The sequence below is a fragment of the Antrostomus carolinensis genome, unplaced genomic scaffold (assembly GCF_000700745.2).
Source record: "Antrostomus carolinensis isolate BGI_N321 unplaced genomic scaffold, ASM70074v2 scaffold37473, whole genome shotgun sequence".
Classification (NCBI taxonomy): Eukaryota; Metazoa; Chordata; class Aves; order Caprimulgiformes; family Caprimulgidae; genus Antrostomus; species Antrostomus carolinensis.
The window spans coordinates 1-23,954 of NW_010305096.1; the positions used below are offsets into that span (position 1 = coordinate 1).

The following is a 23,954-nucleotide window of genomic DNA, read 5'->3' on the forward strand; positions in this document are numbered from 1 at the left end:
CCGGTCAGGGCCTCCCCGCTCTGCTGCGGGGTTTCTCCTTTTCCCTCCGAGTCCCAATTCGTTGGCACCTCTCTGGGATCTGGGTCTTCCCTGTGTCCCACTCGTGGTGCATGGCAGAGCAGAGGGACCAGCTGGTGACACTTTGCCAACAGCATCACAGAGAAGCTGGTGCTGAGGGTGGTACCGAGCGATGCCAACGGATGGGAAGTGTTTGGCGCCTTCAGGATCAGCTCAGCAGTGAGGATGTGGCTGGGTGGCCGCAAAAATAAGATGTGGTGAGGCTTGTTTTGGGAGGCACTGCCCTGTCCTCGCTCCTGGGGCTCTCGTGGTGTTGTGAGCTGAGCCCAGGACCCCTCTGGAGGAGATGTTCTTCCCAGGTCCGTGGTTGCCCCCACAGCAGATCTTTGACGGGCTCTTTGCTGCTCACATGCAAGGTTTCCTCAGGGGAACTTTAACATCTCAGTAGTTAATGTGATCATTCTACTATCATGCAAGTCCAAGCCTCAGTGACAGGTTTTCTTTGTCTGAAGCTTGTTTTTCTCTGACTGCTCAAATCTGATCATCCTTCTGGATCTCAAATCCTTTGCAATGGAAACTGCATCAGGCTGTCAGCTCCAGCTCTACATGCTGACAGTGCCAAGTGTCCAGCGCTGGAGGAGCAGTGAGTGCAGGAATACCTGTCTGCTCTGCTCCGCTGACTTCCCCAGCACTGCACTGTTGAAGTATTTACACTGCCTTGATGTATTTATCGTTACAAATACACTATTTATCCTCAAAGTGTGTCAGAGAGGACGATACACTCTTGATTTTGGAGAAAACAGGGACACAAAAACTAGATTTCTCCAGGATTGCACAGGTGGTATCTAGTGAAGCAGTGACATGAATCCAAATCTCTTGAATCCTGACTTTCTGACAATTAAACATCCTTCCTCTCCTCTTTCAAGTTATTTGCCTTTTTTTCCCCTCACATCAAAGGTATTTTAGGATACATTGTGACTGCCAAAAAAATTTAACTACAGCCAGTGAGGTTTGTTCTGTAACATCTTTTAGGCTTCCATGTTATAGGTTTTATGAAAAAGGAGAAAATAAAATGGCATTTTTCTCTATAGTCTTAATTCCTACACATGCAAAAGCAGCTGTTAGAAGTTTCTGGAGTCAGTAGTAGCTTTCTTAATTTAAAATAAATCAATCTATAGCTGTTTTATTCCAGGAAATTACAAGACTGCTTTTAACTTCCCCAGAAATCTGACTTTTATACCTTTTTTAATTTATTATTTAATCCACAAACAAGAGTGGAGCAGAGGTTGGGGGAAAGAGATCTGCTGGCTCTCTGCTCCTGGTTTGGTTTGGTTTTGTTTAACTACAGGACAGCTGGGGTTTCTTCTTGAATTCCTGTGTTTTCCACAAACCAGGAAGGATATCAAGTGAATATATGTGGGTACCTAGCCAGTATATTTCCAGGGCAGCTTGAATTTTCAGGAACACACAGTTGATAAGCTTGTCCTGTGCACTCACAGGGCTGTTTTATCCCAAGAGAGAACTGAGACATCAATCCCACCAAGCTCTAGCAGTTGTTTTAACAGAAATAATCTACTTTTTAGCCTGGTGGAAAGTTGCCATGTGTTATACTGTGGTCTTTGAATCTGCTGATGGTTATAGACCTTCTGAGTTTCCACTGCAGCAAGAGGGTGAATTTTTGAAGATGGAGAGAGGTTGTTTTCACTCAATAATTCCAGTCCAACAGCAAAGGCAGCTGCTGGCTGTGACCATGGGGGAGTGCTTGGCAAAGCACCCAAACAGCGTGTGGAGGCATTGTTCTCATGGGAACATGCTGCTCTCTTTAGGAGTCTTTTCAGATCTTTCCATAGTGTAAAATACATTGTTTTTTAATTTTTATTAATTTTTTTTAAAGATCCTGTGTATATAAGAAGGATTCTGGAGGGTTTTTTTGCCCATACAGGTGCACTGACATGCAGTGCAAAAGGATTGTCGGTCTCAATGCACTTAAATATCACCTGCCTTCCAGTTCATGTTTATTTTCCTCCTTTGCTTTACACTAATCCCATTTTCAGATGATTTTTTTGATGGAGATCTGTTACCCAAAGGTACCTGGGGAAGTTTGGATGTTTTAAACCTCTGTGCTGAAGGAATTAATGTTCTTTTCCATGTGTGGGACCTGCTGCTGGAGATGTTTTCCTTCCAGTCTCCCTATCTTGAGGACGCTCAGCATTTATCCCAAATGATTTTTGAGTAATGTGATGCCTCTCGTGGTGTTTCTCTGATTTTACTGATATTTCAGTTGATGCTCTCCTTTAAATATAAAGGAATCAAATTAAAATATCATAAATATATCTTATAATAATATATAAAATTAAATATAAAGGAATCAAATTAAAATATCATAAATATATCTTATAATAATATATAAAATTAAATATAAAGGAATCAAATTAAAATATCATCAATATATTTTAGAATAATATATAAAATTAAATATAAAGGAATCAAATTAAATTGTTGCTTTGCTCAAGCCAGTACCTAAGAAATGGGATGTTAATCAGGTGATAACAGCTGATTTGAACAGCTTTGGTGTCTGTCTTATAAGCAATTATTTTGATATTTTGGATTCCAGTTATAGACTAGAGTGAGAACTGACACTTTGCTGCTTTTTTTATATAAATATAACTGTAAGAACATTTATAATTATTTGTTTTTTATCCCCCTAGAACATGGTGATGAGTTTCCGAGTCTCAGATCTTCAGATGTTGCTGGGTTTTGTTGGCAGGAGTAAAAGCGGACTTAAACACGAACTAGTCACCAGAGCTTTGCAATTAGTCCAATTTGATTGCAGCCCTGAAGTTTTCAAGAAAATTAAGGAGCTCTATGAGACTCGTTATGCCAAGAAGAGCTCTGAAGTCTCTCAGCCTCAACCTCAGCAGCACAGGTCTCCTGAACCACTCTCCATACATTCATCTTACGACCGCGGGAGCACCGTTGCTCGGACTTCTATCTCCACCACTAATATTGACTATCCTGCTCTTTATGGGAAATATCTTAACGGACTGGGAAGGTTACCACCTAAAGTTACAAAGCCTGAAGTTCGATTGGTGAAACTTCCTTTCTATACCACTCTGGATGAACTCTTGAAGCCGACAGAATTAGGTGAGTTTTTAATACCTTGGCGCGTGGATGACGGACTCGGGGAGAGAAAAGGGGAGTGGGTTTAAGTGTCAAAAAGGTAATGGTGTGTTTGAGGGTCTGTAAAGTTGTGTGACAGAGGGGATGTGTGGTGGATGGCTTCCTCTCTGCCCCCTCAGAGTTCAGAGAAGAATATTTATATGGGGTTTTTTTTAAGGAGTGTGGTCACTTTGAGATGTGATTTGAAATTTTCAGGAACACACAGTTGATAAGTTTGTCCTGTGCACTCACAGGGCTGTTTTATCCTGAGAGAGAACTGAGACCTCAATCTCACCAAGCTCCAGCAGTTGTTTTAACAGGAATAATCTAGTTTTTAGCCTGGTGGAAAGTTGCCTCTTGTTTGGCTGGAGCTTTCAGATCCTTCCTTGGAAACACCGCCGCATTGCACGTCGCTGTCTTTTTGCCCTGAATCACAATCTGTCTTGGATCTCCATGATTTGGCACTGAATTGATGCAAATCTTTCTGTGTTGGTGTCACACCTGTGCTAAGCAAGTGTGCTGGCATATTCTACATTCATGCTGTTTTATCAGTGCTTAAAATACCTGACCTAAAGCCTCCTCTGGATGGAAGAGATGAAGAAGATGGTTGCCCAGGGAAGTTGTAGATGCCCCCTCCCTGGAAGTGTTCTCGGCCAGGCTGGATGAGGCTTTGAGCACCCTGGTCTAGTGGAAGGTGTCCCTGCTGCTGGCAGGGGGGTTGGGACTGGATGAGCTTTAAGGTCCCTTCCAACCCAAACCATTCTATGATTCTATGATGATGTGAACTGCTTGAAACCACCTGGTGCACAGTGAATGCTTTCCCTTAAAGAGCTGCTTAAACTCCTACTGATTTTAGACAGGGGAGAGTGAGATGAGATGTGAGGAAGAAGTTCTTCACTGTGAGGGTGGTGAGACAGTGTCCCAGGTTGGCCAGAGAAGCTGTGGCGGCTCCTCTCTGGAAGTGTTCTTGGCCAGGTTGGATGAGGCTTTGAGCAACTTGGTCTAGTGGAAGGTGTCCCTGCTGCTGGCAGGGGGGTTGGGACTGGATGAGCTTTAAGGTCCCTCCCAACCCAGACCAGTCTGGGGTTCTGTGATTCTTAGAGGGTGATACACACATCAAACAGTATTTCTGACTTTTTTTATGCTTGTCACAGTTATTTGTGTGTGATGCTGTGTATTTTGAGGGACAACTAGGAAAACAAGAAGTGCTCTTTCCCACTTTGAGGCTTGGAGATTGATTTTTCCTTATTTTAATTCTGAGAAGCAAAGAATGTTGTCACAGATGTTAAATAAATATGATGTTCTTGTAGCAAAGGCAGCATGGTCAGAGGAGAAGCATCATAGAAGCTCAGAGTAGTCTGCTGAGCCACAGTGTCTCATAAAATCAATGTAGTAACATCAGACTTCACTACAAAATGAATCTAGAACTTGGGAAGTTGCTCTGTCTTTGCTAAAAAAAAATCGTTTGATGTGGATTTGGAGGGAAAAAAAAAGATTAAGATATGATTGTGCAGTGCAAAAAAAAAAAAAAAAAAGGACCAATTCATCAGACTTTATAATTTTCATCTTCATTTGGAGGCATTAAATGTGTTAATGCTGTGACCATTTAAAGAGTTGATGGGTGAGTGCCAGTGTAAAGCTAAAATGTTCTAAGTGCTGTTTGGGGAGTGGGTTAGTGCAGCCTTAAATATGGGCTGGCATTTGTTAGTCAGGAAGGCAAATGTTGTATTTTGAAGAAAAAACCCCAAATTTTCAGGAGGTGGAAACATCCAGAGAGAGGAGAAGAGTCTGGATATACTGAGTGTGATTAACAGATCTGGTTAAGAGTTGACATTAAATCTCCTACATCAGAACAGAACTGGGGTTCTCATTAAATCCAGTGTCTCACCTCTGTTAGCTGACACCTCCCTGGGGCCAGCTCCTTCCCTGGAGCACATTTGACTCCTTTCTCCTTTTGATGGGGGTGTTTTCTGCTCACTGGTGGGGATTGATGGCGAGTAGCTGCCTACGAACAGATGTTCAAACTCCACTGGCCCAGGCAGCTGCTCACAACCCAACAACATCTTCTACACCCTCGTTTTAATTTTCCCAACCTGACCTGCAACTATAATTCCTTCTGCCCGTGCTGATGTGAATAAAGGAGTGTTTGTTTCTCTGGAAAACTGGGGTTATTTTGGTGTTATTTCATGGATATTGGCTGCTCCCCATTGCTACCTGCAACAGCTGGGTGCTGGAATAATTCCTGACATTAGAAGTGAGGTTTGTATGTGTGGAAGGATGATAAAACAAAGCACTCTGAGGGAAATGGAGTGGTTTTTTCCATAGGGAAGCTGCACCAGTTCATGTTTTGTTGCCCAGATTTCACATTCTGCCTTTGTACCAAACCTAAGTTCTTTGCCAACCTTGGAAACTCATAAGGTGGGAAGTACCTGAAAGAGGTTTAAGATCTTGGATCCATTTAGAAACACCTCGCTGCTGTTGTAGTTCCCTACTTCCCCAGCCTACGAAAGAGGTATTTTAAGCCTATAGCCCTGATGGGAGTAGGGGGAGCTTAATTTATGTGTTCCAGACTTCAACTGGAAGCATCTTTCTTAATGAAAAGCCTCTCTTGCCTCTTTGAGATGATTGCCTGGAGATCAAAGGTGAGGTGCATGATGCCTAATTTGGTCTGTAGGCAAGCAGATTCCCTGAAGGACTATCAAATTACTGGGAGACTTGTAGACAAAGGTGACTTCTGCTAAAAGCAGATCAGGTCCGTTGCAAACCAGCTAATATCTCATATTTGGTAACTACATGGCCAATTTCTGTCAATTTAAGTCTTGAGTTTAGCATCTGAGTTATCTACATGGAAACAGCTTCTGCCACAGCTTGCTGCTTTGCTCTGAGGATCTCAACGTGGAAGAACATCTTCTAATTTACTGAAATCACTGCAATTCTCTGGGGGTAGGTAAGGCTTAAAATTAAGATTGATCAGTTACTTTTTCAGAGGGATTGAATGTCTTCCCTGCGTTGTATTTTAAATAGATAACAAGTGGAGTATTTGTGTGAGCTCTGTGCTCTTCGAGCACCTCGCTGATAGGTGTATTTATCCTCCTGATAGGTGTATTTATCCTCCTGCACTTTTTTTTGGGTAAAAACAATGTGAATATAGCTTTTTTTAATTTTATTTTACAGCAGTAGTGTGCTGTAAGGAATTCTGAATAGGGGTTTTTTTGTTGTTGTTAGCTGTGACAGCCTGTACTTGCTGTAGATATTGAGGCTTCTGGTCTTCTCCTGGAGTTATGCCAAAGCAGATCTCGAGGTGCAGCTGGGGGAGCAGAAGGCCACGTAGGCTGGAAGGTCCTGCCACTGTCAATGTCAACAAGCTTTGTTTGGGTTTTTCTCTTTGATAACACCTGCCGTTGCTCTTCTCTGATGTGTAAGTAGTCAAATTACTCTTCCAGCCCCATCTTCTCAAGCCAGATTTCACTGGCTGCAAACAGCACCACCAATTTTTGTGGCAAAGGCAACTTCCTTCCCCTGCCTGCAGAGCAAACGCCGCTGCCTTGGGCCATCTCCAAGAAATCCCAGCTAAAGCACACGCTCACACTGTTATATCCACCTCAACAAACTGTGCTGTGCATTAAAATGAGCAGTTCCAGTGCTTATAGAAATAAAAAATGTCCTACAGTCCACTTGCCCCATCTCCCCAAGCTCCTGCATCAACACAAATGACCTTCAGTCTAATCAGAGGAGTTCCAGTAGCCAAGGAGGGGAAAAAATCAACCCCACCTATATATATATATATATATATATGTGTTGTGCTCTGAGATGGGCTGTGCTGGAGGTGTAGGGATGTGGGTGAGGACTCACAACAAGCTCCTCAGCCCTACAGAAGCCTCTTGCCAGCAGCTCATCTCTGGCTGATTGACCTTTGGGATCTCCAGCCATAGTGATGACAATATCATCTCTCTTTCTTCACCTTTAGTGACTTTGCCCAATAATTATAATAGTGGGGAATGTTACCTGTAAAAAAAACCCCAAAACCTAAAAAAAACCCAAAAATACGCTTGGTGCAGGGGAACCCTAAACCCCTGAAATCAGTGTAGTCCTTATTCTGTGAGCACTGCAGATGAGGTTGGCTTCTCAGGACAGGAATCCATTGCAATTACATTGGGCTAAAATCTTAAATACAGTTTGCCAAATCCTTTTGGGTTTTGGAAGTTTTATGTCTTGACTCATTCTGAGGATTGCTGATCAAGCTCAAGTCTTAAAAATTTATTTCCTTCTATTGTCAACTGTTAAAATAAATTGATCCCAGCAGCTGTTTTACAAGTCAAGGAGCTGAGTTGTGTGCTGAGGCGTTGTGTCCTGGAGAAAGAATGAAACTCAAGTTATCTTAAAATATTTAGCTTTAAAAACCTTCATTTTTCTTTTCTGGCTGCTCATCAGAGAAATTAGTAGCTGACGAGGTACCATAAAAATATTGGCACCTCCTGGAGTTTGGGCTTATTTTATTTTATTGATTTGATTTGATTTTCCAGCATTAAGATTTTGAAGGAGAATTGAGTCTTTACACAGGTCTGTCCTGGAGAGGTTTTTCTTCCACTTTTTTAGGGCATATTCTCTTGAATTTTCTTCCAAAGCATCCAATTCTGATTGCTGTTGGCAGCAAGGTGCAGGAACACATCCTGAGTCCATCTCTCTTTGATTTTTGTTTTCCCTTCAGCTCTTTTTTATTTTATCCAGGTAAGATTTGAGTCCTTTGTGTGACTTTCTGTGAGCACAGTGGAGAAATATCGCTCAGTCCTTACCTGGAGAAACATCTTCACAGTGAGAAATAAAGAAAACAGGGAGCATGTGCTGCTGCTGCTCATTCCTCTTGCTCCCTGCACAAAGAGGAGAGTTATTAATTAAGTAACTGTTGAGAAATGAGGGCATTTGACTCTATTTTTGTTGTCCTGTAGCACTGGTTGCACAGTCAAACTGCGTTTCTCATCCGTAGCTGGTGCTTCGTGGCCACTGTGCTGACTGACCATCGTATCCTGTACGTGGTCGTGATGGTCTTTCAGCCTCAGCCCTGGAGCAGCACTTGCTCCTCGTGTTGTCAGCCACTGTTTGGTGTGTCACAGGAGTGAGCTGTGACACACCAAACAGGCTGAGAGAGTTGGGGCTGTTCAGCCTGGAGAAGAGAAGCTCCAGGGAGACCTTCTAGTGGCCTCCCAGTACCTGAAGGGGCTCCAGGAAGGCTGGGGAGGGACTTTTCATAAGGGCAGTTAATGACAAAACAAGGGGAAATGGGTTTAAACTGAAAGAGGGGAGATGGAGCTGAGATGTGAGGAAGAAATTCTTTGGTGTGAGGGTGGTGAGACAGTGTCCCAGGTTGGCCAGAGAAGCTGTGGCTGCTCCTCCCTGGAAGTGTTCTCGGCCAGGTTGGATGAGGCTTTGAGCAACCTGGTCTAGTGGAAGGTGTCCCTGCTGCTGGCAGGGGGGTTGGGACTGGATGAGCTTTAAGGTCCCTTCCAACACAAACCAGTCTGGGATTCTGTGATTCTAATCTGCTCACTTGAGCAAAACTTACCTGGTTTGAAATTCACTGATGTGCTCGTTTTGATACTAGAATATTTTACTGGAGAGATGATGGGGAATTTATTGGCTATTTCACAAGTTTTGATTTCTGGCTGTGGTCACATCCTCCAACAGACACCTGATTCTAGCAGCCAGGTGCTTTTTTTTTTAGTGAAAGAAGGGTGAGCTGATAGAAAAGCCAAATAAAACATGAACAGCTTCTCAGTTTTCCTAATCAGGTTTGCTTTGTCTTGGTGTAGCTGAACAATCAGAAGGACAGTGTGTCTAGAGACAGTTATTTAAGCAATAATATTAAAATGGTTTTGTTCTTATCATTCATCACTTTCTAAATATAACAGTCCTTGTGAAATACTTCTCACTGGTTGTTTTGGTCAAGAAGCATTTGGATGGAAGGTGGAAATCAGTTAAAAGTCTGTAAAGATACTTTGGGGTTTTTTTTTAATTTCTATTCAGCATTTTTAAAGCTGAATTATCAATAGTCAGTGAATCAGATTGTCACCGTGTCTCCCAAGATCTTAGAGCTGCTGAGGCTTTATCCTTCCTTCATCTCATCATATTCATAGACAGCAAAGAGCACTTTTCTGCTTCTCAAATTCTGGTAGATTGGCTTTGAATAAACTAGCAATTGAAGTGAAGAAAAACACCCAATTCTTGCTGAAAAGGGAGAAAAAAAAAAAGCTGTTTTATCACTTCTTGTTCTTAGCATTTACACTGTGACTTTCACCAGCTCAGGGCCTCAACTTTGGTTGGAAATATACACTGAGAATAAAAAACATCTTTGAATTTAATAAAAGGTATTAAGCAGAAGTTGTAATATAAGTTTCTCACATCTCAGGCTTCATTTTAACCATGTTAAATGCATTTAATCTTAAAATTGTCAGTGGGTAAAAGGACAATTAATGCTCCATTCTCACTTCAGTGTTTCTGAAGGTGGAGTGCTGTGACACCCTACCTATAAATGCACCCTCAAGGTCACGTGTTTAAGTCACATTTTGTCTCTTACAGCTGTTTTTTTGTGCTGCTTTTTTATTATCTGAGCTGATCTTTCTTTGTTGTTGTTTCCTTTCTTTTCCAGGATCAGCTCAATCTGGTGGTTTCATGCTTTCATGTCACACACAGATCTCTCCTCATGCTTCTTTGAGTTCTAGTCTCCACACTGTGATGCCATTTGTGGTTCATTCTTATAGGAACACAAGATTGTTGGCTCATTGATTATTTGAGGAGAGGAAAAAGAGAAAAAAAACCCAAAAAACAACAAAACAAACTCAAACCAAACCAGGTCCAAATCCACTGTGTACTATTACACAGAATATTAGAATATTAATAGCAAAACAGCCCAGCCAAGCTGTAATCAACAGTAGATTTAACAAAACACATGATGATTGGAGTTCTGGTGCAGCTGTGTGGGAGAAAACAAGACTTAAAGATAAGATAAAATAAATCACCTTGTGCTTAGTGATGTAAGAAGAGTTAGATGTTATTTTGGTTTGATGTACAGTCTTTTTTTTTTTCCTCTTTAGTTCCACAGAATAATGAGAAGCTTCAGGAAAGTCCGTGTATTTTTGCATTAACACCGAGACAAGTGGAGTTGATCAGAAATTCCAGGTACTTCTCGTTGGGTATTAACAGTTGAAGAAAATATAACTAATTCCTCTGCTTTCCCTCTCTGTGGAAGCTTTTGGTCCCTGTAAAGAAACACAGTTTGAAGATATTAGCAGACAGACTCCTTCTCACGTAAAGCAAATCGCTTTGGGTGAGATGGGAGGTATGATTTTATCCATCTAAGTCTCTTCAGTTTCACTTCTGCTCCTTTAATCTGGCTTTTGAATAGTAGGTTTGGGCAGGAAAAGCAGTATGAAATTGTCCATGACCTGAATTCTCTGTTGAGCTTGTATTATGAATATTTGCAGGTTGTTCTTTGCATCCAAAGTTCAAAAGCTACCCGTGTAACACTGTTTGCATCTGAAAGAAAGCTTCCTCCTTCTAAAGGATACTATAGTAACTGCATAAGAAAACATCTTGCACCCATTAGGATTTACCCTGACCTCTGTCTTGATACAACTTTTGATTCAAACAATGAAATGCCTAAGAGCTGTCAGGGCAGGCAGTAGGGCTTCCTCTTCTGCTGACTTGTTCCTTTGGTCCTTGCTGCTGTGGAAGGACAATGACTCAGAAGAGGTTCTCCAAAACTAAGTGTAAAACCTTTAAATATTCCTCTTCACGGTAAAATGGACTTTTATCGTAGAGTCAGAGAAAGATTTTTGTTTCTGGAATATCCAGTGCTTGATTACTGTTGTGTAGGGCAACAGAAGCCGGGCAGGGGAACCTGGTTGAAGATTTAGCAGAGAGGAAATTATATCCCATGGAAGCCTTTAAGGGTGATTTTGATGCAGCCACATATCCTGGGCTGCACCAAGAGAAACGTGGGCAGCAGGTCAAAGGGAGGTGTGATTTTCCCCCTGTACTCTGTAAGGCCCCACCTGCAGTGCTGCCTCCAGTTCTGGAGCCCCCAACATAAGAAAGACAAGGACCAGTTAGAAAGAGTCCAGAGGAGGCCCCGAGGATGATGTGAGGGCTGGAGCAGCTCTGCTGTGAGGACAGGCTGCGAGAGTTGGGGCTGTTAAGCCTGGAGAAGAGAAGGCTCCGGGGAGACCTTCTAGTGGCCTCCCAGTACCTGAAGGGGCTCCAGGAAGGCTGGGGAGGGACTTTGGCCAAGGGCAGGGAGTGACAGAACAAGGGGTGATGGCTTGAAACTGGCAGAGGGGAGATGGAGATGAGATGTGAGGAAGAAATTCTTGGCTGTGAGGGGGGTGAGACAGTGTCCCAGGTTGGCCAGAGAAGCTGTGGCTGCTCCTCCCTGGAAGTGTTCTCGGCCAGGTTGGATGAGGCTTTGAGCAACCTGGTCTAGTGGAAGGTGTCCCTGCTGCTGGCAGGGGGGTTGGGACTGGATGAGCTTTAAGGTCCCTTCCAACCCAAACCAGTCTGGGATTCTGGGATTCTATACAAGACTGCACGTGTTGTCGGTGACTCTTGACACTCTTTTCTCCATACATTCAAATTTGTGAGAAAACTGTCCCTGTCAGTGATACAGCTTAAATATTTCCTAGCAGGGGTTTCAACGTGAGTCTGGAATGATCCCTCTGTGCAGGTCCCTCTTCTTCCACTGCTTGTGACTGGTGTCCAGATGTGTTTCCCCCTGAGCTAAAACCTCCGCAGCAGCAGCTCCTCCTGCCTGTCAGCTGAGCTGAGATTCCATCCCTTCAACCCATAAAATCAAAACATTTATACTAAAACACTGAGATGGAATTTGAAACGCTTTCAGAAGCAAATCAAGACTAATTTGGGGATCTTATCTAATGCCTTGCATCCTGTGCAGAAATCAGAATATTCTTTATACCTGTGTGTGAAGACTCCTAATAAAACACCCTTGTTCTGGGACGTGTTGCTGTCTTGATACCAGTTGAAATCCTGTTAGTAATAGTACTACTGTAGTTAGTGATACTAACAGTTGTTCTCCTGGTGCCATAATACTTGATTCCTTGCTTTGCATGAACAGCTTCAGCTGAATAATTGAACAAAGAGAATCTTCAAAGAAAAACTGTCAGGTAGAGCTGACCTTAAAACCTAGTTTTTATAAATGCTTACAGATCAGCAGAAGGATGCCAGGCACGTTGGGGTCTTTCATGAAACACTTCTATACAGTTTTGAAAACCCAGAGAAAGGCTGTAGGATGGTGCATTAGGAAAAAAAAAATACTACAGGACCAGTGATATTTGCAGAGGGAATTGTACAAGTCAGATAAAATTATTTAAATTAATTTTTTAAAGGCTTATTGAAAAAAAAGAACTCAAACTCTGGAGTCTGGCAAAGGTGACAGCTGAGTTTTGGGGGGGTTTTTTGGGGATTTTTTTTTGCATGTGGTTTTGCTTGGTTGGGGTTTTTTTCCATAATTAATCTGAAGTTTCTGTTTCTTCTTTCATTTACTAGGGAGTTGCAACCCGGTGTGAAATCAGTTCAGGTTGTGCTAAGGTATGTCTGAGCATGGAGTTGATTTAATGTCAGGGGCAGAACAGGAGAGGAGGGAATGCACTACCAAAATTTACTCATTTTCAATGTGGTTTTCATAGCTACACAGATACCTCACAGTAAATTGTTCATTCACACACCTAACTTGTTAAACATCTTAAACTCTCCTTTCTAACCTCTTCCTGCACGTACTGTTTGAGTTAGTGTGTCAGATTTTGCTGCCCAGGTATCAAACCTACATCTGATCTGGGAGAGCAGGGTGGAATCGAGTTTGCTTTGACCAGATGAGGGAGCACGGGTTGGTGTGGTGCTGGTTGACTGCTGGTAGCTGTTGGGATGTACAGAGAGCTTTGAACGTGCAGACAGCATGGGGATATTGAGAGATGTGTTGTTTCTTTACAGGATCTGTTACACAGACACTAGTTCTCCTCAGGAGGATCAGTACCCTCCAAACATCGCAGTGAAAGTGAATCACAGTTACTGCTCCGTGCCGGTAAGTCAGCTCAGCCAGGAGCTGTCACCTTGCAATTTTGGAAGGACTTACGTAATTTAGAAAGAAATTGGTTTCCTGATGAATGCAAGACAAGAAGCCAAAGTATAAAAGTGCACTGCTTAGTTTAAAGCTAACTTTCTAATGGATTAGCTCTGTTGTTAATAAACTGTTCTTGCAAAAGGACTTGATCCTTTTTACTTTGCTCTTGGTCTGATTGTTCAGCTCCCTTCTAGCCCGCTCCTTGAGAACTGTGGGTGGGTAGGGTTTGGTGAAGCTGATGAATAGATGCACCCACATAGGAGGATCTTGAATGGGAATAAATAAATAAATAAATTATATATATCTATATAATCTTTCTGCCTTAGGGCTACTATCCATCAAACAAACCTGGAGTGGAACCTAAAAGGCCCTGTCGTCCCATCAACCTCACCCATCTCATGTACCTGTCTGCAGCGACCAACCGCATCACTGTGACCTGGGGGAATTACGGGAAGGTGAGTGCCAGAGGAAATGTCTCAGGACTGCACAGATGAGTGTGAAAGAGCAGCCTCACTCATTCTCTCTCATCCTTCTCTCACTAGAGCTATTCCGTGGGGCTGTACTTGGTGCGGCAGATGACCTCAGCAGAGCTGCTGCAGAGGTTGAAAACCATTGGGATCAAACATCCAGAACTCTGCAAAGCACTTGGTGAGTGTGTCTGCTTGGGAGGTGGCTCGGGGAGGTCCTCTGTGTGCCTGTCAGACTGCAGTACTCCTGATAGCCAGCCCTGCTAGAAACATGCTTGGGAACAGCTGCCAAGTTTTCTACCATTCCTTTCCTCTAGTTTATATCAAAACACTTTTAAACACTTTGTATTTGAACAGACTTGCTAAGCTGTGTGTCAGTGGCGTGAAATCACCCCCAATCTGTGTGCGAGTGCAGCGCTTCTGCGGTGCGTGTTTCTTTCCTCTGGCTCTGCAGAAGCTCTGAATCATTTTAGTTGGATTTAGAATTTGTCCCCAGGTCGTATCGTGGTGAGTGCCGCTGAGGGGCCAGTGTCTTTGTGATGAGAATGGCTTCATGCCTTCACCTGAGTAATTATGAGCTGACGGAACATTACCACAGCACCTCAGCCTTGACCCCGCACTATTTCCAAAGGAGATTTCTGGAGCGAAGGGATCCTGGTGAAAATGTCCTGCTGCCCCAACCCCGTGAATCCTGGGGGCTGGCAGCGGGGTTTCATCACCAGCACTTTCATATGCGTTGAGAGCTTCAGAGAAGAGATGATCCCGAGAGATGCTTATCCTAGACCACTCAGGTAAATCATCATGGTATGAGGCAAAATGCAAAACGATATTGAAAATGAGGGGAAATTACCTTTCCAAGGTAGAGTCTGACTCGGAGCTCGTGGGAGTCTGGAGGATTTCCAGTTATTTAATGTTACTGGAGAGAGCGTTCTTGCTATTTAGTTCTGCGTGAGAGAACTAACAACATGGATCATGATGGTCTTTAAAACACATTATTCAGGTCATGGAAACCTCTTATCCAGTGTAAGAACCATAATCTTGAAGATAGATTGTAGTTCATCAGGGAGATGGTGATTTCAGGTGTGTCCAGCCTTCAGAGGCATAACCCACATTTTGGGACACATCGGTGCTTTAGCCAAACTTCTGATCTTTATGTTAAATGTTCCATTTCCCCAGAAAATGCTGAACAATTCCATATCTGTGTGTCACACCAAATGGTGTCTGTGCCAGTCTTGATCATACTGGACCACTCTCACAGCCAGCACTTAGCTGTTGACATAAGAAATTAAAATTTCCATTAGTTAAATATCTGCCATCCTCAGAAGCCCGAGGCTCTGGCTGCGCTGCGAGCAGAAGCTGGCTTTTGAGCTGTCCTCAACTGCAGAGGATCCTCTTGTTGTTCTCTGACCCTTCACACTTAATCATAGAATCCCAGACTGGTTTGGGTTGGGAGGGACCTTAAAGCTCATCCAGTTCCAATCCCCCTGCCAGCAGCAGGGACACCTTCCACTAGACCAGGTTGCTCAAAGCCTCATCCAACCTGGCCACAAACACTTCCAGGGAGGAGCAGCCACAGCTTCTCTGGCCAACCTGGGACACTGTCTCACCACCCTCACAGTGAAAAACTTCTTCCTAATATCTCATCTAAACCTCCCCTTCTTGAAACCAGGCTCAGCAGCATCTGCTGCTCTCTTCAAAGCGAGCACTCACAGGCTGGCCTCGATCTGAGAGTGGCAGAAGTTCTGAAAGCAGCTCTCTTGCCTTTTCCACTCAGTAACAAGTTTGTGCCTCCAGTTCTCCTGAGACAGATAACTAACAGCTTTGGCTGGACTTCAGGGCAGAGATGAGTTGCATTTGATGACCTTAAATTTAACCAAATAGGAAGGTTGTCTTGTTTCACTTCCTTTGACCTGTTACTATTTGGAAGTTGTTTGGACATCTGAAACTGGCAAGCACGAGTAGCTTGTAAACTTGGCTTTTATAGCTCTGGTCTCTTCTGCAAAGAATTCCACTTCACGTTCGTTGCCGTATCCCTCAGTACTCACTAAAGCTACCTTTCCACTTCGATGGCATCTTGGGGCTGAATCATCTTCTTTTGTCTATGTTTCTGTTGATTTTAGTATAGGAGCAATGTCTGAAAACAGAGATGCTTACATGCGTGGCTGCGGATCCCAAAGCAGTCTTAAACCAGCTTGATTCTAATCAGGAAATCCTAGAAAATACCCATTCCTCCTTCCCATGAATCATAATCATTGATGCACAGAGAATATTCTTACAAAGAACTTTATGAAAAATTAAACTTGGATGAAAAGTCTCCTAATGGGAGGAAAACAACACCAAATCTCACATCTGAGAAGTCACTCTCTTAATTAGAGCTGTGTGTGGCAAAATGCCGTGTAGCCTCATTGTCCGGAGACGTCTTGTTATGATCTGAAAAGGTCAAAAGAAATGGTTGACTTGCTCCAAAGACAAATGGTGATGGAAGTGTCAGAGGCCTGTTCAGACAGCAGCGTTAGCAGCAGCTACTCTTCAGGAGTTGAGCAGTAGTTTAAAGCTGATTTTCTGCCGTGATTCCACATCTGGGTGCACGTGTGGGACCTGCGCCTCTGCTGCTCTGTTTGATTTGCCTGCAGCTCCTCTGGGTTTTCCTTTCAGGATGCAGCAATGGGGGTGGAGGGGGGCAGGATTTTCTACCTCCTTTCCTAACATCTGATTCTTTACAAATATATGCTGGATCGCTGCTGGTGACTGGTTTTGCTTGGCTGCCTTCTTCTTTGAGCTGTCTGCCCTGGTACCTCTGGGTCTGTTTGTGGTTCCTGTGAAACACTCTGCTGGAAGAAACGAGCTGGCCAGCATATGAGCTGAAGAGTTACAGCCCAGTAGTGCTAAGAGGAGGCTTGTTTATATCATAGAATGGTTTGGGTTGGAAGGGACCTTAAAGCTCATCCAGTCCCAACCCCCCTGCCAGCAGCAGGGACACCTTCCACTAGACCAGGTTGCTCAAAGCCTCATCCAACCTGGCCGAGAACACTTCCAGGGAGGAGCAGCCACAGCTTCTCTGGCCAACCTGGGACACTGGCTCACCACCCTCACAGCCAAGAATTTCTTCCTAATATCTCATCTAAACCTCCCCTCTTCCAGTTTAAAGCCATTTCCCCTTGTTCTATCACTCCCTGCACTTAGAAAAAGTCCCTCCCCAGCTTTCTTGTAGACCCCAAGAGGAGTGATGAGAAGTGGTGGAGAAGCGCTGAGATGTGGTTTCCTGTCAGTTTGACTGTGTCCCATGTTTGCTCACTTCTGGAGGGAGTTTCTCTGAATTTCAAGGGGCAAGGGGAGGCAGTTAACCCTGTTGCCACTGATCTTGGAAGGGAATAAAATCCAGTGTGCTTATGCTAGTGACCAGATCAGCCTAAACTGACTTTGTTCCCGAAGTCTTGCCATGTGCTAGAGCTCTATCCATCCGTTCTTTCCCTCCCTGCGGGAAGTCCAGGTATGTGGGTGTCTCAACTCCCTTCAAAGAGGGACAAAGTTAACTCCTAGTTGGCTGCCTTGATGTAAGATTAACATGAAATGATTAACATCACACACAAGGTTTTTGACTAGCCAAGCAGCATCTCTGCTGAGCTCTGCAGGTTGCACAAGCCTGGTCCAATACAACAGCTTTCAGCCTCCTGTGTCCACTGTCCCTGACTGGCAGAGGTTGTCATCTGTGGGGCAAATGACTCGCACACAGTTGAGGGCTGTCAGTGAGCTGCTTGACCTGAGCTACAGCTTGTTTCCAAGGTTTGCATCTGTTAAATTCTGTGCTCTCTGCTCTCACTACAGTAAAAGAGAAGCTACGCTTGGATCCAGACAGTGAAATTGCTACTACGGGTGTTCGTGTCTCTCTTATCTGTCCGGTAAGTCTTTGCAATATATTTTAGTCTGGTTTTGTCAAGAAATTCTATTCTACTGCCAGACCAGCTTTGCAACCTTTCTGTTTGGTAGGAGAACTGTCTGGGGATAGTTTGGGTGGGTTTTATCTCTGATCTTCTGCTCTTTGATTCAACAGCTAGTGAAGATGCGGCTGTCTGTCCCGTGCCGGGCGGAGACCTGTGCACATCTGCAGTGCTTTGATGCAGTCTTCTACCTACAGATGAATGAGAAAAAACCCACATGGATGTGTCCTGTGTGTGACAAACCAGCGCCCTACGACCAGCTAATAATTGATGGGTGAGTGCTTACTCCTCTGTCCTCAACCCCTTTGTTTTTCTCCACTGGATGCAGCATCTTACCTTTGGGTTTGTGCATCTGATTGAAGTTCACCTCAAAACAAAGTTGGAAGCTTAATCTGCTGGTGTGTAATATTCTGATTTAATTGTCTTGGTGTGTTAGAGCAAAGCTTGACTGTTTGTCTGCTGTTCTTAACCCTTGGATTACACAAAAGCATTTTGAGAATCAAGCATTTACATCCTTGTTCTTCATCAAGCTGATGAACCCACACATCTAACCGTCTTGGTTGCCCGATATCATGCTGCATGGAGGTTCTCCTCCTCCTCTACTCTGCCCTGGTGAGGCCACATCTGGAATATTGTGTCCAGTTCTGGGTCCCACAGTTCAGGAAGGACAGGGAACTGCTGGAGAGAGTCCAGCACAGAGCCACCAAGATGATGAAGGGAGTGGAGCATCTCCCTGCTGAGGAAAGGCTGAGGGAGCTGGGGCTCTTTAGCTTGGAGAAGAGGAGACTGAGGGGAGACTTCATTAATGTTTATAAATATGTAAAGGGTGAATGTCAGGAGGATGGAGCCAGGCTCTTCTCAGTGATGCCCAATGGTAGGACAAGGGGCAATGGGTGTGAGCTGGAACACAGGAGGTTCTGCTTCAACTTGAGAAGAAACTTCTTTCCAGTGAGGGTGCCAGAGCCCTGGGACAGGCTGCCCAGGGAGGGTGTGGAGTCTGCTTCTCTGGAGACATTCAAAACCCGCCTGGACGCCTTCCTGTGTGATCTCATTGAGGTTCCTGCTCTGGCAGGGGGGTTGGACTGGATGATCTTTTGAGGTCCCTTCCAATCCCTGACATTCTGTGATTCTGTGTAACTGCTTTATAAGCACCTGATAAGGTGATTTTGGATAGGAAACATCTTCCTGTTTTCTTGTCAGTGTGAGGTGCTCATCAGCTCACAAGTGATTCTTGGCACTCTGTAAATTTGATTGGGGGATCTTCTCTGCCAGCTGTTAAACAGAACATCCTGCAACGTAGAGCCCCCAAGATTGAGGTACAGAATGCAGAGTTTGGAGTCTGTGTGACTGTTCCAGTACAAATTCTGTGACCATTTTGAATATCTTGGGGTCAGGGATGGGAAGGATGCTGCAGGAGGGACTATTTCTGTGTTTTACCTGACTGTAGTGGAAAAAAGCAGCAGGCTGAGATGCACTGCAGGGACAGAATGAAAACGCTTTGGAAATATTGTCCAGGCTGAAGGTTCTGTGGGTCTCACTGGGCCTCCTGCCATGATTCCTCTGGGGATTCCCAGTGGTGGTTGATCCCTGTGAGCAGGCTGAGCCTGTGCAGCAGGACCTTGGGGTGCTCAGGGGGCTCCCTGCTGGGTGTCACCACCCGCCTTGCTGTGGGAGGGGACACTGGTGCCCTTGTCAGGCAAATGGGGTACACTGGGAGGGAACCAGCTTTTGATAACAGCACTTTTAGAGTCTGTTTGTGAAGGGCTGACCATGACATTTTACCCCAGCTTTGCATTTGGGTCTGTCTGCCATCCTGGGGCTACTGCCTGCCCCGTGGTGGGCCAGAGGACAGAACCACACCAGCATCCCCATCCTCTGTGTTCCTAACGAGGCAGCCACTGTCTCTTGTGCACGAGGGATGTCCTCTCTCTACTGTCTCATTTCAAACAGGACATAGTTGGGGTAGTGCTGTAAAAGCACAGGAGGGAATTAAAGCAGAATTCAATTCCAAACAGTGACTGGAAGAGGGTGAGACAAGAAATGCATTCCCTGAGCCCTGCTGAGATCCTCTGGCCATGAACTGGGGCAGGGTTGCTTTAGACTTGTCACTCAACTTGTCACCTGGTTTTCAGTCCACGTGGGAATGGTGTTTCCTTTATCCCTGGACTAGAGTTACTTTATTCTGTCTTTTTCCCCAAAAAGAAGAGCAGGGGGTTTGCCATAAGCTCTGAGAGCTGGAGTGTTACAGTTCACAGGAACACTTTGGAGGTGATGCTCATGTTTCTGATTGAGATTTGATACTGAAAAGCTTAAAAATGCAGCTGTGTGCCAAGAGGATTCCTCTAAAATCCAGGAGATCTCCCTCTCCTCGTTGCAGACCTGGCAGACAGAGTCCTGTGTGCAAACTGCAGAAGGAGCTGAGCTGGTAGCCGGGGCCACCTGAGGCAAACCAGAAAGCTGGTCACCATGCTTGTCAGCTCCAGAAGTGTGGATTCCAGAGGCTGTCTCTAGAGAAGAGCACAATTAACAGCGTGGCTTTTTTCCAGGAGTAAAGGAAGGAGCGAGGAGTGAATTAATGTGATCTCCACCCACCACCCAGATGAAGCTTTGTTGCCTCAAAATACAGGGAGCCTGTTTGATGGGCTGGGACCACTGACATCCATAGTGGTGCTAGCCAAGCTGAGAGCAACCCTGAGGACTGGTGGAGCAAGATGTGTGGTTCTTGGCTTCTGGAAAATGATCTCCACCCTCGCAGGTTGTCTAATTGTCTTCTAATGCAGATTCCCTCAAAAGTAGGGAGAGAGTTTAGAGAGAAATTGTTGAGGTGAATCCAGCTCCCTTGGCACACAAGGCAGGGAAGCGAGCAGACGAGTCTTTGCCTGGGTGATACATTCCCAGGACCAGGCTGATAATGTTCTGAGCTTTGCTGCGTTTGTAGGGACTGATTTGATCCAGGGGTTGTGACTTTGTAGACGTTCTGAAGCAGCCCAGGCACAGGTAACCTGTTTGCTTTGTCCCCTGGCCAACACCGACAGGAAAATCCAGTTCCTTTGAGATCTCTAACAAGGCTGCTGAGACTGAAGGAGAAGGTATGAGGGGTTGGATTGTGGAACCTCCACAGGTCAGCAGTGCACGTGTCCCTCCTGGATGAGGAGGAGGAGGAGGAAGGTCATCACTGGTGAAGGCTCAGCAGATTTCTTAGTCCCTGCTCTGCCAGTGGTCACAACTTGAGTTTTAGTGCCGGTTCTGTTGGATGAAGGGAAAGGTTCCCTCCAGCTTCCTTCTGAAAGGAAGCTGGAGGGAATCTGGCAGTCACAGCTGGATGGTGTTAGTCAAAAAAGGGGCGTAGGCTCCTGAGGAGGGAGGTGGTTGGTGGAGTCTGAGATCCTCTGGGCCTCATCAGCTTTTTTGGGAGTTGCAGCCTTGGTGGTTGCTCTGCTGGATGACAGGACTGTCTGGGGAAATGCGTTTCCTACTCGAACTGGGAGAAAGCAGAAACTTTCTCCCATGAACGTGGCACAAAGAGTTTTCTCAAGCTTGTAAGAGTTTGTGCTGTTAGTTCTCCTTCGTCCTGAAAGGAAATGTCTTTGCTTTTTGAAGTCTAAATCTAAACCTCTGGATTAGAGGTCAGTAAGACCTGGTACAACCATGGTTCCAACAGTGTCTACCAATAAACATCTCAGGTGAGTGGTGGGACATATCAGAACAAAGAAGTACCCAGCCTCTGGGGCACAGTGAGCCCAGATAAGACTGGTTACTGGTTAGTGCAACTAGTTATTCTGGTTAGTCTCTGCAACAAGAGGTGGCTGACATGGAGGTATCTGCTCTGGGTGTATTGTCAGTGCTGAACGTGGTGGGTTTTGGTTGCAGGAGGCTGCGTATATTTTGGTGGCTGCTGTGGAGACTTTGGGGAATAAAAACAGGAAGGAAGTGAAGTGCTGCTTGTCAGATTGTTTATTTCCTAAGGTCATGGGATGTTTTGTCTTCTGCTAATGCCTCAGTGTGAGTTTACCTGCACCAGCCCTGACAGAGCTCTAGATGGGGCATCAGGCTTGGGAAGTGGTGCCACAGACTTGGGGAAACTGGGTGAAGAGGCAAGACTGTCTCCTAATTGCCCTTAATTAAAAGGTTAGTTCCTGGTTTGGGTACGTTGTCAGAAGGGACTGGGATGGTTTGCACTGTCAGAACCTCTGCTTGTTTTATGGGAACTAAACCAGTCTTGGCTTTGAGGACTGGTTTTTTGGCAGCCTTCTGCTAACACCACATTTCTTTGAAATTTAGGGCTGTTTCAGGTGAAGATCCAGGTTGCTGGTCCATCATTAAATACATTCTGCTGATTGCTTTGAGCTTAAATAGGCGACATCTTTTCTCCTGTCCAGGCTCCTGTCAAAGATCCTGACAGAATGTGAAGATGCAGATGAAATAGAGTATCTGGTGGATGGCTCCTGGTGTCCCATCAGAGCTGAGAAAGAGCGGAGCTGCAGCCCTCAGTGTCCAATATTAGTTTTAGGTGAGTATCTCTGGGGCTAAAAACTTTAAATTATTGCAGGAAATATGCACAGTTTAGTTCCCCACTTGGCTTGGGAAAAACTATGTGATACCTTAACATGAGTTTGGCTCTTGGGGAGCTTCCCCTGGGTCACCCCTTAATTTTCAGCCTCTCCAGAACCGAACAGCATGGCCAGGGTGCATCACATCCCTGCAGAGGAGGCCTCAGCACACGTGTTTTGTTGTTGGTTGGTCTTTTTTATTCTGCAGAGCTGGGTTGTTGCCAGTTCAGCATCGAGCAGGTTTGTCAGCAGATGAATCTCTGCATCGACCCCTGAAATGTCAGCGGCACGACCGGCCCGGCACAGCACTGCTCTGCTTTTGTGGTGAGAAGAGGATTGTGGCTGGGAGGACTGGCTGGCTGGTGGGCAGCCCGTGCCAGGCCAGTCCCTGGAGCAGTGGAGATGTCTGCTGGTGGGGTTGGCAGTGTAGTTGTGCAGCTTCTTGCATGGCCAAGCCAGTTCCCCGTTCTCAGGCAGGTGCTGTTGGGCGCTGTGACAAGTCCTGACCCCAGAGAGAGCATCAAGTTTGGGGCATCAGCTCATTTTCTAGGTGGCTGCTTGAATGGAGTTTGTTTCGTGCACCCCTTTGCCTTTTTGACTGGCCATCAGGAAGCAGCTCTTTGGTACCCAGAGGGTGGTCAGACCCTGGAACAGGTCCTGGAGTGGTGGTGGTCGGTGCCCAGAGCCCATCAGTGTTTAAGAGGCATTTGGACAATGTCCTTCAGAACATGCCTTCACTTTTTGTTGGCTCTGAAGTGCTTGAGCAGTTGAACCAAGTGATCATTGTAGGGTCTCTTCCAACTGGAATATTCCAAGTTACCACATGGCTGTGAGAGACCAAGAGGATCAGACCATCCCCTCAACTGGACCTGAAGAGTCCTGGTTCATCTTCTCTCTTTCTTCCCCCACCTCTTTCAGGTTCTTCAGATGTGAACGGGCTGTTGCCCACTCCTAACGGCAACGGCGAGAATGGCAAAGCCACTGCCGACGTTGTAGATTTAACACTGGACAGCTCATCATCGGAGGAAGAGGAGGAGGAAGATGAAGAAGAAGATGACGATGATGAGGGACCCCAACCAAAACGACGCTGCTCTTATGAGAAAGGTTTAGTTTCTGCCTGCTGACTGCGGAAGCAGCTCTGAATCTCACAATGGACAGACTTGAATACTCTGGTGCTTATTAAACTGGAGGAGGGAGAGAACGTCCTCTCCCACCTCATCTCCCTTCCTCCCTCATCTCCTTTGACTTTCCTATTCCAAATTAATCGTTAAAATGAGAGAAAAAGAGAAAAAAAAAAAAGAAAAAACAGAAAAAAAAATAATACCAACCTCAAGAAAACACAAACAACAAAAGAAAAAATCAAACCATTGAGCTGCTTTCTTGGTTGGAAAACGACCCCACTCAAAGCCTGACCCTGAACTGGAGTCTGAAGTAAGGAAAGTGTCTTAAGCCAGGCAGGCAGAACCCACAGCCCGCTGGTCTCTGCCGCCCTTCGCCGGGGCGCTTTGAATCGGTGGCGTTCAACCTGCAGATCTCCAGGACATCCAGCTCCCGTGCATCTCCAAAGCTGTGTGCATTTTTAATGTCTTGTTAAATAACCATTCCTTAATTAATCAAAAAAGGGGTTTTTTTTTTTTGTTTTGCTGGACCTATGAGTCCGGAGAGGGGGTGGGGTGGGAAGGGGATGGAGGGATGG

The 23,954-nt window shown here is 45.1% G+C and overlaps 1 protein-coding gene across 1 annotated transcript; it reads left to right on the plus strand.

Annotated features, from left to right (window-relative positions):
• The first annotated feature begins 2,729 nt into the window (after positions 1–2,729).
• On the plus strand, positions 2,730–23,443 carry PIAS4 (protein inhibitor of activated STAT 4). The gene is made up of 10 exons (XM_010164684.1): positions 2,730–3,162; positions 10,266–10,350; positions 12,733–12,774; positions 13,174–13,264; positions 13,630–13,758; positions 13,846–13,951; positions 17,596–17,669; positions 17,822–17,982; positions 22,088–22,218; positions 23,177–23,443. The coding sequence occupies exons 1-10, from the start codon at positions 2,730–2,732 to the stop codon at positions 23,380–23,382; spliced, it is 1,458 nt and encodes a 485-aa protein (XP_010162986.1). The 3' UTR covers positions 23,383–23,443.
• The last annotated feature ends 511 nt before the right edge of the window (positions 23,444–23,954 follow it).